Below are 17,059 nucleotides of genomic sequence, written 5' to 3'. Positions count from 1 at the left end.
TTCATTATATGTTACCCCTTGAAAAGCTTGGATGAGAAATTCTCTGACTTCTGTTTTCCTTTTTAGTGGTCAGCACTGGCTTTTTGTTGTAAAACCTATTTTTATGGGAGGAAGAAGACAGGAAAGTTAGATGAAATTGATACTTTAACTTTGGAAGGAAGGAAGCAAGAATAAAAATAAACATTTGTTTTTTGCAAACAAATAGTAGGAAAAAAGTTATTATTTGCAGCTTACTATTCTTTCTAGTGCCCACCTAATTGCTCTTGAAATGGAAATTGTGTACTGTTCTGTGTTCTCAATGAGTCTAAGCAGTAACTAGCTGTTACTTCTTGTTCTTCTTAAACTCCTGTTATGAAGTTAGAATGTTTCTTTTAAAATAAAGAACAGAAAAAGAGCCCTAGCAATTAAAGATGTTCCCTATAAAGTTGTTAACCTTTCTGTAATATTTTACTTTCATTAATATTCCTGTTAAAGGGAAAGGGACCACTCACTGACAAGTTTCCTGGCTGAATGAAACCTTCATCTACTTACTGGGGGGGTGTGGGGGGGAAGTAGCAAACCTGTGCTTATTAATGTTAATATTTGTCTTATTTACAGATGTAAGTGTATAGCTCCCATGGAAACTACATAGCTCATTTCCCTTCATACTCATAGTTCTTGTGTATCTTTATTTTCCACCTCCACCATTTTTTCTTCTAACCCTTTTTTTTCTGAAACTTTGACTTTAAATGCAGGCAGGTGATGATTTTCACAAACTGTGTTTTATTTTGGTATGGGTTGGAATGAGAGAACTGGAAGTTAATACCACCTTAAGCCCAAAATAAAATGGTAAGCAAACACGCTGAATTTCAGAATTTCACAGTAGATTCTTCTTGTTCTACTGTAATCAGTTACAATTAAACATTTTACTGTACTCATCAAAACAGCAAACCAGTGGTCTTAACAGACAGCATTATTAGCATTTTGAGTCAGCCTGGCATTACAGATGAATCTTGCAGGCTGCTTGTTGCAAACTGGGGGAGATGTGCTTACCTGGGGTTGGAATGTTGGAGAGCTCTTCGTGGCACGGCACCCCGGTTTGCCTTTGTAGGGCTGCAGATGAAAGGCTTCGGAAGGACTGTGAGAACTCCCTGTGTTTCTGTTACTGGAGTAGGAAGTTCTGTTGCTGTTTTCTTATGTAATCAAACAATACTCCAGAATCTCCAGTTTTATATGGCTGCTCATTAATACATAAGAGGCAAAAGATAGATTTTAGGGATGGTACTGAAGCCAAGTAAATGTAGCAAGCACATTTTAAGTAGAGTTACGGTTAGTCAGGATTTTGCCTTTAAGCCTGAGCTGAAGACAAAGTTAACATCCCAAACCAGTTCTGTGCAGTTTGGAGGCCCAGCCATAGCTGTGTGGTCAATTGAGGACAAATATTTGGCATTTCAAAGTGAATATTTGTATGTGTCTGAACACAGTTTCAGTCTTGCTGTGTCACAAAGGCTGCAGTCAGGGTGGTAGTTCAGAATCCCTGCAGACAGTTAACCCCAGGAAAGCCTTCCACGAGGGTAGCTAATGTGTCTGTGCTATCTACTGATATTTTAGGCTGGCAGTAGTGCTAATACTGAACCTGAATTTGAGTAACAGTAGGTTTTCTTTGCTTAACTTCCTCTATTTTAATGTTTTGCATTTTGCCATCTTGATGTCGTCAGGACATTTGGGAACTGTGTTTGGATGGAGACTGTGTTCAAACATATCAGGCCACCTTGTTCACAGAGTAAACATTAAAAGTGAACTGTATGAAAATACACCTCTTGCTTCTGTGTGTGTGACCACGAGATGTTTCATGTTAACATTTCTACCTAAAATTACTGTTTTGAAAAAAAGAAACAGAGTATTTGCATGCACCCTCAAAAAAGGCATTTAGATTAAGCTGGTTTGGAAAAAGAATGAAAATGGAATGTAAAACTACAAAAATATACTTGTTCTTAGAATATCAGTACTACTGTAAAAATGCTAAGGCAATTAAGAAGTTGCTTTAGACCTTGCTATTAAACAGTGTTCTATTAGAAAAAAAAATCCTTTTTTGCTGTGACTGTGAAGGCTTTTTCCTTCCATCATTGGAGTTAGTGTCTGTCTCCTGTTGATTAAATGGGAACAGGTTATTTTTTTACTGGCATAGTTGCTAATACTAGTAAGTCAGACTCCTGTGAAGGTTATTTGTAACACTGTACTATTTCTTCTACAATGGTAGCTTTGATTCTGCTATTACGTGATCTGGATCTTACTGTTTTTTAAAAGGAGAGTCACCTAAATTGGAAAAAGGAGAGACTTTTTGTGAAGCGCTTGTTTTTTACTAAGAAACTGTACCGTGAGGAAAGGGATTATTTATTAATTATTTATTTCATTATTTCTTATAGGTTAGTAAATAATTTGTAGTGCAGCTCTGGAGATCTTGTTTTGTTCTATATTCTTGCAAAATGTACACGTACTACATTTGCAAGGGATAACGTTTTTAAAAATATGCAAATCTCATGTTAAAAAAATACCCGTGTCATGAAGGAGTCTTGGTTTTGTTTTTAAATCTTCATAAGTCACTGGTGAGATTCGTAAGTCCCAAGTAATAAGAAATAATAATTTGAAAAGCCTTACAAAGCAAAGTCTTAAGAAGTTGAGTTAAAGTCCTGTTCTGCAAAGACTTGTATTTGTGCTTGACTTTGCGCCCATGAGTGTTTCTGTTGAAGTGGGTGAAGCAGCTCCCATGATGAAAGTTGAACACGCACAGCTCCGTACAGGAGCTGTCTGCTCGGAGGTTTTTAGAGATGTATGACTGTAACTGCTTTTGCAGGTTTGGCTCTTTGTGCCCTCCAGTGATGGAAAGCAACTGTGAGCAAAAGTGAAGCCTGTTTACAGCTGGGTTGTGTCATCTCAAAAATGGCACAAAGCACCCAAAGAATGTCAGTGTTTCTGATTTGGCATATAGTTTAGTAAGTTACCCCTGCATGTGGAAAGATTGCCCTGCAAAGAAAAGCTCTGTAAATATTTTACATATCCCTAGTTTTTACTCAGGTGCACAATATGTTGATACAATGCAGGTGTTCTGTTCTAGCCTCAGAAATATATTGAAATTATCCGTGCCCTTTCTGCCTGATAATACTCCATTTTATTGATATTATGGATATTACCATAGGAATTTATCAGGAGCAAGGATCAAAGAAAGTGAGGATAGTGTGTTTGGTGGGTTTGGGTTTTTCTACTTTATGTGGTGCACTGAATTAAAGCCATAAGGTTTGATTCTCGAGCTGTACTTAGGCCCCTTGCACTATCAAAGTAATCTTGTGAGGCACCTAAGTAAAATTTATACAAACCAACGTGCATCTCCCGTGGTCAGTGATACATGGAAGAGCTTTGTTGTGTCAGAATGGCCCAGAACACCAGTATGTCTGGTTGCCAGTATCTGCCAGCTCTGTCCTACAAGATTTGTCAGCAGGGCCTGCAGTTAGTACTTGCCTGCTCGTTTTGGTTCACATCACAGTCATAACATTTAACCTTTTATTTGATATATTACAGTGTTTGACACAAGACGTTTTGTATAGCTGAACCAAACCTTTTGTTTCATCTATTTTGGTTTATCGTTTAGAAGACATGCAATATCTGCCAGATGCTGCTTCCTAACCAGTGCAGTTTTGCATCACACCAGAGAATTCATCAGCATAAATCTCCATACACGTGTCCTGAATGTGGAGCAATCTGCAGATCTGTCCACTTCCAGACTCATGTCACTAAGAACTGCCTGCATTATACCCGAAGAGTTGGTTTTCGGTCAGTATAATGATTACTTTTGTTGTCAATTTATGTATAATTTATGCTTTTAAAAGTAATTTTCCATTTTCATAAGCATTGTTTGTAGAATACAGCTTCATGGGTTTAAGGTTGTCATGGCAACAATGCTATTAGTACTACAAATTTTGGAATAAATACCACATTAGGATTCTGCTTTGTTTTGGGCATCCACTTTTGTATGTTATTAAATCAAAATATTAGCTAGTCTCATCCAGCCATAAAATGTCAGACTCGGGACTTCACAGTTTATAAGGTCTAAAAAAAACTTTTGAATTCTGTCTGGTAGAACAGTCGTTTTCAGTATTTACTGCCAGAATTTACTGTTGAGATGCTGAGAGGCGTACCGCACCTTTCTGGTTGCTCTCTTTTCTGTGGGAAGTCAAGATTCCTCGGCTTTACATCACTTGAAAATTACCTTTCCCATTCAAACAGCCTGGTCTTTTGGTTCTTCTTTGTTACTCTTCAGCTTCCCTTTTATTCTTATGTTTCCCTGTAATGGCAACTCACTGAGAAAATGGGGATCAGAGGTATTTCATGGAAATGTTAAGTTTTGAAAGGCTTGAAAATTGTTTTGTCTTAGAATTTTACTCACACTGGATGGCAGGCAGCACAGCAAGAGATCAGAAGAGCAACCCATACAGCTGAGCTTTGCTCAGCACTCCTAAAACATTTCTGCTTCAGCCTGTCTGACTGGAGAAGGGTGATTTAAACTCTTACCGATAGGCAGCTTCTTCCCCCTTAGGTGCCACGAGTTCATTTATGAGGATGGCTGTGAAATCTTCCACTAAGGGAGGAAAGCATTTGTACTGCATCAAGCCAGCTGCTCTGGCAGTCTGTTTTCAGCTTGAATCCACAGCCTGACACAATTCCCAGCTCTTTGTGTTTCTTTAGGTTCTTTTTCATCCTTCTCTCCCAAGCAGTAGTCTGGCTCGTCCTGCATTTCTTCCATCTGCTACCTCCACTCTACTTCCCTCCCCTCTAGTCTGTGTCGCTTGGGTTTGGACACAGCATCATCTTCAGGGATTCCTGGCCTGCACCAGCAACACCAGAAGACTCATAAATCCTTCACTCTGAATCTAAACTAAAAACTTTTCAAGATGTATCATAAACATGTCACACTAAGTCAGAATTTCTGTATATGGTGAGACTCAACCAAAAATACCTGGGCAAAGAAAAGCAGTGTCTGGGAAAGTTAATCTCAGGCCCCTCAGCATCTCCTTATCCCTGTGGTGCATTGGCTTGAGGAACAGCATAACCTGTCTTGCCTTTCCACAGGACCTCTGTGAGGGAGGTCAGTTTGATTTCAGCAGTTTAGGCGAGTTGTCTGAACTAAATCAGCTGAAAATTTCAACCTTAAGTTTAACTACATCCTTCCAAGTTGGAAACAGGAAAACTGTTAGAGCAGTCTGAGACAGGAAGGCTTGCTCCTTAAGAACTGTTTTAATATACAACGGTGGATGCTGAGGATTATTTAGTTTGTCACATCACTGGGGAACAGAGTCCAGACAGGATGGGATGGGCAGGCGAGAAAAGTGTCCCAGCTTTCTTGAGGTGACACCGTCGGAGTAGATCTGATAATGAGGGGATCCTGCTTGGCACCGCTATGAACAAGTGTTGATCTCTGCATGAGCAGAGAACATCATACCAGACCCAGAAAAGACAAGGACCATTTATTTTAGAAAATGCTTTGGTAAGCAGAGACTAGATAGATACAAACTTGATTAATAGTATTAAGAATGTAAACTAAGTGCTCAGAATAGAAAGGATGACATCTCATAAAATTCAAAGGTGATAAATTTTAAAAGGAAAACAGGATTCTTGAAAGCAATGTAATTTTCTGCTTTATTGCTATCATCAGGGCATTAAAACAGTATCAAAAACGGTTTGACATTTATATGACAACAATAATAATACCGTGAAAGAAGCCGAAATTAACATTTTGGAAAGGTAGAGGCCTTCTGTGTTTAAATTGTAAAACTTACTGCAAAATACTGGTCAATAAGAAATGTGTTCATTTGACAGGTTATTTTGTGATTGCTTATTGCAGTATGTTCTTGGGCTGACTTGGTAGCATTTAGTACTGAAGGTGTATGGCACTGAAAGGGACTGTTGTGTCTAGAAATTCTTATGTACTAATATTCCATTTTTTAATCATTTCATTTTAGAATAGATGCGGAAAGGTCACAAATTTTCGACACAGCAGAAGTATGTTTTTGAAAAATATTTTCAGAATTCCAATCTGATAAATTGATCTGATTGTAGAGATTTGGTTTAGTTGTTCTGAGTTTAAATTACTCTTTTTTTTTTTTTTTTTAAATCCAAGTGCTGATTTGATTACGTGCACAAAAAATCGTTACCAGTATGTCTTCATTAAATCTAAACAAGGGAAATGGTGACAACGTTTTCCTTACTGGTTTTCCATTTTGGTGGTAGGTTCTAAATTGCTGTGGCATACCTTATACAATCCACTGCATGTGATAAAAATGCATTTTGTAAAATCTCTTTACAAAGTTGCAGAGGACTTAAGCATTCTTTTTACAATCAGTAGAACATTCCTCTGTTGACCCTCCTATCTGTTTTGTTGTAATGCCATAAAAACATGTTCTGACTTCGTATCTCTTAGATTTTCAAATTAAATTTGGGAAATTTCTTTTTTCTTACTTTCTGATGCGCAAATCTCTGTTATGATTCTTACTGGGTTGTTTAAACTGACAGAATAACGTAGTTTTATTCCGTTGTATATATGTGTTTATCTCTCTCACTTGCTTGAAAATCAGTGTTGATTCCATTTCGTTCAGTACTGCTTTGGGCTAGGCTGAACTGACTCTTTTCCACTCTTTTTGCAGCTGCGTGCATTGCAATGTTGTATACTCTGATGTGGCGGCACTCAAGTCTCATATTCAAGGTTGTCACTGTGAAGTCTTTTACAAGTGTCCTATCTGTCCCATGGCATTTAAATCTGCTCCCAGCACACACTCCCATGCCTATACACAACACCCGGGTATCAAGATAGGCGAACCAAAGTAAGCAAAATAATCTTCTACTGCACTTGCCTGCGTTTTAATAACTTGTGAAATTGCATTCTGTCCTCTGCTTGTAACCTGAAAAGTCGCGTGCTGTGCCACCAGCAGTTCCTCGTCCTGGGGGTGACCTGTGGAGTTCATGCGATGTTTCCATGAGTTCAGCTGGCAGTTGATTTGGCAAAGATTAAATTTCCATGAACACAGCAATAGCAGTTCTTTAAACACTGCGCACTACAGGAGAGTAATACAGTAATTACAGGAGTGATTGGGACGGGCAGCTAGTTCTTTTTTAATCTGCTTAGCTCATCTGCATTTTTATGTGAATTAAGATAATGTGATTCCAGAAAGAACTGCAAAGACTCAGCAGGGCTTATGCAGTGATTTTCATAACATCTGGTTGAAAAGGTGGGAAAATGTGAAATTTCTTTTTTTTTTTTTTCTGTTACATGCTCACAGATGGTCACCTGGGTGAATTTGGGAAGTTGGTTCTTTGGGTGTCACCCGTTGGCAGGGGTCAGGGTGTGTACTTGTGAGAGCTGGTTTTACAAGTGGCAGTTGTCTCTGGGCTGACCTTGGGCCATTGTTGTGGGCTACAGCTGCCTGTGGTACCCTGTTCTGGTCAGGCGTCTGCTTGCTCCTCGGGCACTGTTCTTCCTGCAGGATCTGTGCTCCTCTTTCTGTCTGCTGGATTTTTCTTCATGAAAGCCGTAGGTTTTGGGAGTGGTGAGCTAGGTTTTTGCTTCCCTAAGCTGGTCGTGTCTCAAGCAGAGCAATTCCAGTGTGTTATTAAGTGAGACGTGCCAGCCTTGCCTCTCCAAATCAAAATAGATGCATCATAGAGCTGTTTATAGGCTTTTTTCCGATACGTAATCTCTTTTTTCTGGATTAATGCAGAACTGATTCCGTTCTGTGGCTGGGGAAGTTGTGCATAAACACAGGGTGCGATTAGGAACTTGGCTTCGGGGCTGAACGTTCCAGGCCTCCGCTGAAGCCAGTGAGAGCTGCAGGTGCCTGATGCCTTCTCGTTGCAGACCTTTTTCTTGTGCCGCCTTCCTCCTCTGCTGGTACCAGTGCAGAACTGAGAGTAAATACTCAAGTATTTAACTCCGTGTTGTTTCGCTGGAGTGCACAGAGAACACTAGGACTTTTTAACAACTTGCAGACTCAAGAAAATAGAAGGTAGATGAGAGAAACAAAATACCATGTAATGTAATAACCAGATTTCAGGCAAATTTGGTTTATCACTGTTTCTTCTAATTTACTAACAGGAGATTTATTCTTTAGGGTGTTTAAACTTACATTAAAGCAAAATGGCAACAAACTTACTATGTGTGATACCAAATTAAGACATTTCCACCCAGTGACAAATGATACCTTGTTTTAATTCAGGATGGTATCTTCAGTGAGAGGCTTTGAAATACCAACATTTAATCTAAAACTTGTTTCAGATTCCGATAATTTTCATTAATCAAAAGATTGAGATCACCGTTTGTGTAAGATACTTCACATATGAAAAGTGCAGATTTCTTGAATTGTGCTTGGATCTGCTGAACTGTTTCTGATCAGCTTCGTGAATTTAGTATTTTGCATTAGTTTTCTTTCCATATAGATGTGCTAATAACTGTATTCTTTTATTCATTTATTTTGATTATAAGAAGACTAAAATAATATTTTGTGAAGTACTGTTGTATTGTAATAAATCATAGAAACCATAGTTCAGTGCTCCTCTTAAGAAGTGGTGTTTTCTTTAAATTTGCCAGCTTTGATCAAGATGCTGTCTTAAATGCATGCAGAGCGACTAGTAGGATTTTCCCAGGCTTCGCAGTGTTTGGAGTTCTTTGCTTCCATTTCGCAAGCATCTGTAGGTAGAACGGTGTTGCCACCAACACTCAAGATGCTCACATTGTCTGCTGTTTCACCATTTAATAAGGTCTGTTTCAAGCTATCATTACCTGTGGGTTTTGTCAGAATTAGCTACGTGTATTTCTGCTACTCAGCAGCAGTGGTTTTGGAAATGGTTTTGTTGTTTAAGTTAGTTGGTTTCTGAGGATATTTCACATATCTTGGTCAAGTTGATATCAGATGTTTGTGACATTACTCACATTCTGGTTTATCTGTGTTAAAATCACAGCCCCGCCCAGGTTGGACGGGACCTCAAAAGATCTTCGGGTCCAGCCTTTCGTGGGAAAGGGAGCCAAGGTGGGATTATCTCCCACCCTGTCCAACAGCATCTTGAAAGCCCCCAGCGACGGGGACTCACCATGTCCCTGGGGAGGTTGTTCCAGTGACTGGTTGTTCTCACTGTAAAAAATTTCCTTCTTGTATCAAGATGAAACCTCTCCTGGTACAACTTGTACCCGTTGCCTCTTGTCTTCAGCGCTTGGCTCCTTGTGAGGAGGGACCCTCCGTCCCCTTTGTAGCCGCCCTGTGAGCACCAGAGCGCTGTGGTGAGCTCCCCGAGCCTTCTCCAGGGAGAAGAGACCCAACTCCTTCAGCCTTTCCCGTAGGGCAGGTTCTCCAGCCCCCTGATCACCTTCGTGGCCTCCTTTGGGCCCTCTCCAGTCTGTCCACGTCTTCAGTTGTGAGGAGCAGAACCCCACAGAGTGGTCCAGGAGTGGCCTGCCCAGCGCTGGGTGCAGCTGAGAAGTGCTGTTGTGTTTGAGGAAATACATTCGCATTTGACCAATTTACTGCTGCTGGTTTATCTGTATCATTTTACCTGGCATCTCTGTTGCGTGTGACTGCTGTACGTTGGGAAAGCTATCAAGTTCATTATCAAAAAAAAGGAATGTAATGTAGTTGCATAACACTATAGAGATGGCTACGCTAGCTCAGTTACATTTTTGTTCTTCTGAAGTAAAAATTTAAAACACATGAAAAGAAGGATATGATAGCCTTCTGTGTTCAGACATGTGAAGCCTTGGAGTTTTCCTTGAGTGTGTAAAAGGTGTCTTGACCCCTGAACATGAGTTTCAGCCCTCCCCTGGGAGGCCGATGATGTCGAGCTGCCGTCCGGGGTCCCTCTGGGCATCGCAGAGGTGCAGCTGAAGGAGGGGCCCAGCGTGTCAGCACGCGGGGGTGGCAGGGTCCTGTATGGGCTGAGGGCAGGCTGGTCCTGAGGGACCCGTTACTGGTTACAGGAACTGGGCTCACTCTGTGCCCCTGGCAGTTACTGGAACCGTGGCATGTACAATTACATTACAAATGGTTGTTTGAGAGCAGATACAGCAAACTGTTTGGTGTATGAAAAATGAAGTCTGTGTGCAGTGGTTCTCAGTGGGATGAAATCGGATTATTTTAATACAGGGAAATGGATGGCTGTCTTGTCTTTAGGCTTTGTGAAGCTCTCTCCTGGAGTGTACCTAGGATGCTACATGGTTTTTATGGGAAACCAGAGCTTATATGGGGGTTTTTTTTCAGTAAACAGTGTAACTTCATAGGAGCGGCACTAAGATTTTTTTCATGGCTGATCTCTGTTTGGATATTGGAGAAATTCTTGTTTATCAAGACAGATTATTGATATATACTGTACTATTGGTACAAAGTATATTATCCCACAAGTGCCATTTTTTAAGAGAAAAAAATTACAGGAAGGAGAAATACCGTACTCAGGTGCAGAAGCTTTCAAAACACTAAACATCTTTTATGTGATATGAAAATATTTTCCTGTGAGATAATCTGTATTTATTTTAAGACAATACGTGAATTTGTTAGTCGGGTTTTTGAAAAGTGAAGGTGTGTGCACCGTGCCTGGTGTGTGCCGGGGGCAGGAGCAGTCACTGGGTGGCGTGACTGCAGTGGAGCTGCCTCCCTTACACAAGTGTCTCCTCGAATTGAGGTGGTTGTAAACACGTCCTGACTAAGCCTGACTGCCTGTAAGCTTGGGACAGGGTTTTCAGCTGTTACATGTTAAATGCTGACTACTTCTGTTATCAAACAAACCATGCTCAGCTGCATGTGTTGAGGATTGAAAATCATGCTTTTGATATGACTAAAAGAAATCCTGGCAGGGTGTATAGTCACAGCTCCTACTGTTAGGTATGTTGGTATGAATTTAACCAAGTACAGTCTTTCCCAGAGACCTGCCTGAAGTTTGGGTCTCTATGAGATAGTTCTTGTGCTTCTGTGAAAACAGAGTAAAGTCTTTTAGCTTACATAGAAAATACATATATTCAGCTCTTAGTGTTTTTAGAGAAATATAATTTTTGTATGTGATAAATTCAGAGGGACGTCAGGGATTTTTGTAGCAGATTCAGTTTCTCCTGTCAGTGCTCACAGGAGTGTGCCACAGTACCCAGGAACGTGGTCATTAGGGCTGGGGAAGGGACAAGTCCAGCAAAGGGACCCTGAGATGAAGAGGGGACTGGAGCGTCTCTCATGTGAAGAGAGGCTGAGGGAGCTGGGACTGTTCTCCTGGAGAGGAGGGAGCTCAGGGGGACCTTGTCGTTGTGTATAAATACCAGATGGGAAGGCACAAAGGAGAGGCAGCCAGACTCTGCTCAGTGGTGCCCAGAGACAAGACAAGAGGCAATGGGCACACACTGAAACATGTGAAATTCCACCTGAACACAAGGAGTCACTTCTTCCCTGCGAGGGCGGACAGACGCTGGAGCAGGCTGCCCGGAGGCTGTGGAGCTGTTTAGAACCTGGCTGGAGATGGTCTGGGCAGCCTGCGAGGGCAACCTGCGTGAGCAGGGGCTGGACAAGGTGACCTCAAGAGCTCCCTTCCAGCCTCAGCGGTTCTGTGGCCTTCTGTCCCTTACTTTAGATACAGTAAGAATCTGAAGCATGTAGTAGATCATAGTTTATTTGATTACATTATGTAACCATGTGATGATAAATGTATATCGTACAGACCTGAGATCATTCCAGATGAGATCGCTATCTAGTTCCACCAGAGATGATAAAGCAGGTTTTCTAATTTCTCATGTCTAATTTTATTTGCAAGATACAGTTCTAATAGACGTATACATCATGAAATAATCAGAGAATTATTTTTAATTCCGCCAGTCTTTGTTTACATCTTGCTAACCTGGAATGATGTGACTTTACTCACATCTCTAACACTGAGCCATCGGGGCAGCTGCTCAGCAACAGGCACCAAAATGCGGGATCCTGGATGCGGCCGTGGTCTGTGAGCAGAGCCCAGAGGGGTGAGAATCACCCTGCCAGGGACCAGGCTGCTCTAGGCCTGTGCCTCTGCTTGTTTGCCTGCTTAGTTAGTCATCAGGCTTGATGCGTCCTGGGCTTCTGGGCAGAGCTGCTGCTAGAGATGTAAGGCAGTGAGTGTTCTAAGGGACAGAAGGGATATTTGGTGCCCCAGGATTAGGGAATGTGTGTGGTTATACCAGCTTGCCGCGTTACGAGCAGATTCGCTGCAGAACTGCAGCAAGTACTTTTCTGAGGAAATTGGTTTTTTCCTTGGGTGGAGTGAAGGGGGCTGACATAAATCACTGCTGTACGTTGTCTCTAGCTGCGCTGCTGAGATGGGACCCAGACATGGAGCGTACGTAGGCGCTCGGCAGCCCTGCGTGCTGCGGCCAGGGGAAATCATCCCCTGCACGGGGAATCCTTTGGCTCTTCCCACCCTCCCAGCTGCAGCAGCGCGTCCCGCAGAGCGTGGGCCTGCAGAAGGGTCTCGTTCCCTTGTTCCTGTCCGTGCTCAGTTCAGCTGACCTGCGGCGGGGGTCAGCCACGGGCTTGTCTCACGTTAAAACTGTGAGCGAGATCCATGGGTTTATGTTGATCTGAGGTACATGAGGCGAAACTGCATTTTAGGAACCTGGGATTTCTTTCTTACCTATTATTATCAAGCATTTTCTGTTTCTGGCATCTCTTGAACACCTCTCGTATGGGAATTACCCAAGAAGTTAGGATTCTGAAGGAGTGTAGATCAGTAATAACATGATGAACTAAGATACTCGTTTTGAATAATGTTTAAGAAACTTTTATGGACAGTAGTGGGGGGGGGGAGTGTCAGAGGATGCGGAGGGACTTCCCTTTCCCCACGCTCCATCCTCACCAGGTGAAGCTGTCGGGTGTGCCGCTGCAGAGGGTTCACCACAGAAAGCAGGACAATAGTGTAGGTCCTCAGGATGCTGTGTAAGTAATAAATTCATCTTAGCATATGTAAGAAACTGGGACTACTTGATATACCACAAAAATAATATTTTTCACAGATAGCATGTTAATTGAGTGTACTGTTTTTCATTATTTCAACTATTTGGACTCGCTGAATGGCTTGGACATTGAAGCAACGTCCCTGTCCTCGTCACCACAAAACACAGCGCAGAGTGATCTTTATTGCTCTTGAACAATGTACTGTTGCTGAAAGGACTTGGAACTTTTAGGTGAATAATGAGAAAATTCAGCCTTCTAGCAAGCAGGGTTTGTTGGTTTGGGTTTTGTTAATGGAAAGTCTTTCTGCAGGACAGAGATCAACCTCTAATTGATGGGATTAGGAAGGCTGCTTTCGCAGAGGAAGTGCCTGTGGTTGGGTTTCTTTTAGTTTAGCTGAACTTTGTCTGAAGTGCCACCACTGCTGATGGCTGATGGATTAGAGTTCTCTCTCATCTGGTGATCTACGGTGAATTTATTTGTTACTTTTATTTAATGTGTCATTTCTTTTCATTCATTTTCGAAGTTGAGAAAAAGTGTGATGTTTCTGAAAGAATAGAGCTAGTTACTATTTATAAACAGGTGCGTTACAGGCTTGCAGTTTGAGTGCCTGATCTTGTTACTCACCTTTAGTTGCCAGGGAAATCATTCTTAATACAATCGCACATACAGAGCAAAAACAAGCAGCAAAGTATCAAGTAAGTAGTTACCTAGAATGCAATTTAAACTATAGTTTTCATTATAAAATCATCAGCAAAGTGAAACCAGCTTCAAACTGTTGTCACGTAGTAGTTGTTGCAGCATTTAGACCAGAGGATTATGTTTCTGGTTTCCCTATGGTTTTTGTCTGTTGGACAGACAGCTGACAAGGATCTGCTAAAAATATAACTATTTTCAGATTACTTAATAATGTTCTTAGTCAAAATTCTGGATCACAAAATCCTATCATACTCATTTTCAGGGACTGTGCTTTTAGTGTCTGGTACTTATCTCGTTCTTTGTTAATTAGTATATCTATTTCTAAAGCACTTTTGAAATTATATGAATCGATGCATTGCTTCACCAGTCACACAGCTACTGCACCATAATGTTACAATTCTGTCAGAGTGGGAGCTGCAGGTAGCTAATTTCAAAAGTCGTGGATGCTCTGAGAGAGGAAGTTGTGGTTTTCGGGCCGTCTCTGCTTCCACAGACAGATTCTTAACGGCTTGTCATTGCAAAACTGGGAAATGCCATCCTGTGAAGTTTCAGCTTCCGAGCAGTAACAGAGCCTAGGCTTGGCATTCCGGAGATTCGAAGCCATATACATGGCCAAAAGTAAATTTATCTTGAAGTATATTACCAGTTATGATTGACTCAGTCGCTCCCTTAAACCGTACTGCTTTCACAGCCTGGAACAGGTGTATTGTCCTTTAGTTACCATGTGGGTTCAGAGACCAAAGTCATTTAACTTTCAGAGTATCCTAAGCAGATGTTGGTGTTATGTATGTAACTGGCATATGCTGTTGTTCTCTGGCTTCTTGCTTGCACTTTTTAATGATTTTTTTTTCTGTTTTTTCTGCTGCTCCCATATTTTGAAATTGGAGGGTGTTTTGAATTTAACTTTTTTCAGGCAGTGTGAAATGATTGCTTAAACATGTCAGATCTTATCTCTGCTGAGAAAAAAAGTTAACATCATGATTCTTGCAAACAGATCATCAACATGACTGACATTGTTTATTGTACTTCTGTTTTTAGAATAATATATAAATGCTCTATGTGTGACACTGTGTTTACTCTACAACCTTTGCTCTATCGCCACTTTGATCAGCACATTGAAAACCAGAAGGTGTCTGTTTTCAAGTGTCCAGACTGTTCTCTTCTATATGCACAGAAACAGCTTATGATGGATCATATCAAGGTGTGTAGGCATCTTCTCTTGTTTCGTTCATAGATACCATTTGTCATGCAATATATGCTGTGAGAAAATACTGTAAAAAGGCACAGAATAACAAGAAGACTGCTGAAAGGAGAGATGTTAATAATTTCAAGACAGTAATCTGTGAATGATGTTCTCAAATGTTAAAATGTTACATTTCTGATGGTCTTCAGCGTATCTGTGGTGTAATCACTAACTCAGTTTTTCTCTATGAATGTTGATTTGGGTATACCAGGAATATCTCAGTGCACTGCATTCAAGAGGTCATTTTATCAGAATAACAATGGGTATCGTGAAGTAAATTAGTCCGATCCTAGTAAGTATTGAGCCTTATTTACAGCATTCTAAGTATTATTCCAGTTGTTAGGTCTGAGAATGCTGAGTACGTTATAAAATCAAACCTTTGATGTTCGGAACTCACCTGGAGGGACCAGTATGTTTCTTGAATAGATGTAGAGGTTATTTGTGTGTGTGTTTACATACAAACATGAACACGTGCACGCTTTGAAAAAAAACTTGAAGTTCTGTAATTGAAGAAGATTTAGTGTCATCCTTGCAAATCATATTTTTAAGAATCAGCAGTCCCCTGGCTATAATTTGTTAGCTGTGTATTTTAAATATACTGTGTTACCTTGTTTTATATGTACCAAATCTGTTAGCAGTGCTGGATTTCTTGTACCTTGTTAACATCTGGTGCCTGGTAACAGTTGAAGTTATTTACAGTCCAGAATGGTAGCACTTAATTCAGTGGGTTTCTCTTGCAGTGACACATAAGACTTAAGTCAAATTTGTATACAGAATAGTGGAAACCAGACATCTTTCTTGTCTGCTAAAACCATTGTTTTGCATTTTAGTCTAAACTGTGGCACTTGTAACCTCAGAATTAGTAACCTCTGAAGTTGTGTTGAAAACAAGGTCACAAGTCTTGAAAAACACAGCTGGTCTTAAAGCCAGTCTTAAACTTGAGGAGCAGATAGGGAAGGGCTGACCTAAGACATTCAGAAATACAAGGACTGGATATTTTCTTTGTTTCTGACCTGGTTCATGTTTACTGTAAGAATTGTCTCACATTTATGTCAGATATCCTAATGGTCTTCTCACCCAGCAATGCAAAGTCCTATTTTCTATATCCTTTGATCTACCCATATTGCTGCTTTTTTTTAACTAAATAGGCAAATTCCATATATTGCAGTGTATGTCTTATCTATGTAATTAGTTTTTCTTGTACACAGGTATTATTGTAAAAGTATTGTTACATCTGTATGTAACTTTTTCTTTAAGACCTGAAGACAACTATTTTAGGAGCATGGTCTAACTGTAGTTAGGGCCAGAAGCTATTCTTACATAAATCAGGGTTGCTCAGCATCTCTCATTATAAAGTTATTCTCAGTTATTTACTGTTTGGGCACTATTTATCTCTTTTGGCTTTATAGTGTTACATGCCAGTATTTATGCTTTAACCAGTGGTTTTTTCAGCATGTTTCACTATAAATGATTCAATCATTTTGAGAATAAAATTAGAGGATTAGAACATACATGTGCAGTAACAGTATTGCTGCTTTTAATCAGAACTACTAGTGCTTTTACGTTTAGGACATGTGTATAGTAGTAGGGACAGCAGCAGAAAAGTATAAATTGGGCTTCAGTTAAGGGAGAATGAAAAAAAAACAGTAACAAGGTATAGATGAAAACAGAAGGGGAGAGGGCGAGTGCCAGACAGGGGCAGAGCTCAGCCCAGCTGCACAAAATGTAATTGTTTGGTATGGCTAGACATAAACCATCAGGACAGAGAAGACCTGGATGAAAACAGAACAGAAAGGGACAGAAGGGAGCTCAGGAGGAGGTTATTCAAAGCTACAAAAAATAACCTAGAGTAATTCCTGCAGATGTGAATGTTTCTTGTTGGCAAAGGCATGTCTCGTTTTCCTGTGACGGCTCGCTACAAGAGAATTTCTAACAGGGGTGAAGGTCTGGACTGGAGGTGCAACACTCCCAGTTCTGCTGGTGATACGTGCTGTGGTCACTGGGGCTCCATGTTATGCTTCAGTGCTTTGTGTTTATTTTCAAATAAGAAATTAAATTTCAAGTACTGTATTTAAAGGACATTTAGAAAGTTGAGAACTAACATTTTACATGCTGACAAGTTAAGCCAGGATAGAATTTCCAGGTCAGT

At 40.6% G+C, this 17,059-nt stretch overlaps 1 protein-coding gene across 11 annotated transcripts in view; it reads left to right on the top strand.

Annotated features, from left to right (window-relative positions):
- The window catches only part of LOC141917628 (zinc finger protein 532), a 49,417-nt gene that overhangs the window by 19,995 nt on the left and 12,363 nt on the right, over window positions 1–17,059 (top strand). For 10 of the 11 annotated variants that reach the window (XM_074810967.1, XM_074810960.1, XM_074810963.1 and 7 more), the window contains 3 exons: window positions 3,626–3,807; window positions 6,675–6,851; window positions 14,706–14,868. In XM_074810967.1, coding sequence (XP_074667068.1) covers window positions 3,626–3,807; window positions 6,675–6,851; window positions 14,706–14,868 — 522 coding nt within the window. The remainder of the gene's footprint in view (window positions 1–3,625; window positions 3,808–6,674; window positions 6,852–14,705; window positions 14,869–17,059) is intronic. The other variant, XM_074810969.1, reaches the window with a different exon arrangement.

This window comes from Strix aluco, chromosome W, assembly GCF_031877795.1.
Source record: "Strix aluco isolate bStrAlu1 chromosome W, bStrAlu1.hap1, whole genome shotgun sequence".
NCBI lineage: Eukaryota > Metazoa > Chordata > Aves > Strigiformes > Strigidae > Strix > Strix aluco.
The sequence above is the reverse complement of the archived record's forward strand: the minus strand, read 5'-3'. Positions and strand labels throughout refer to the sequence as shown.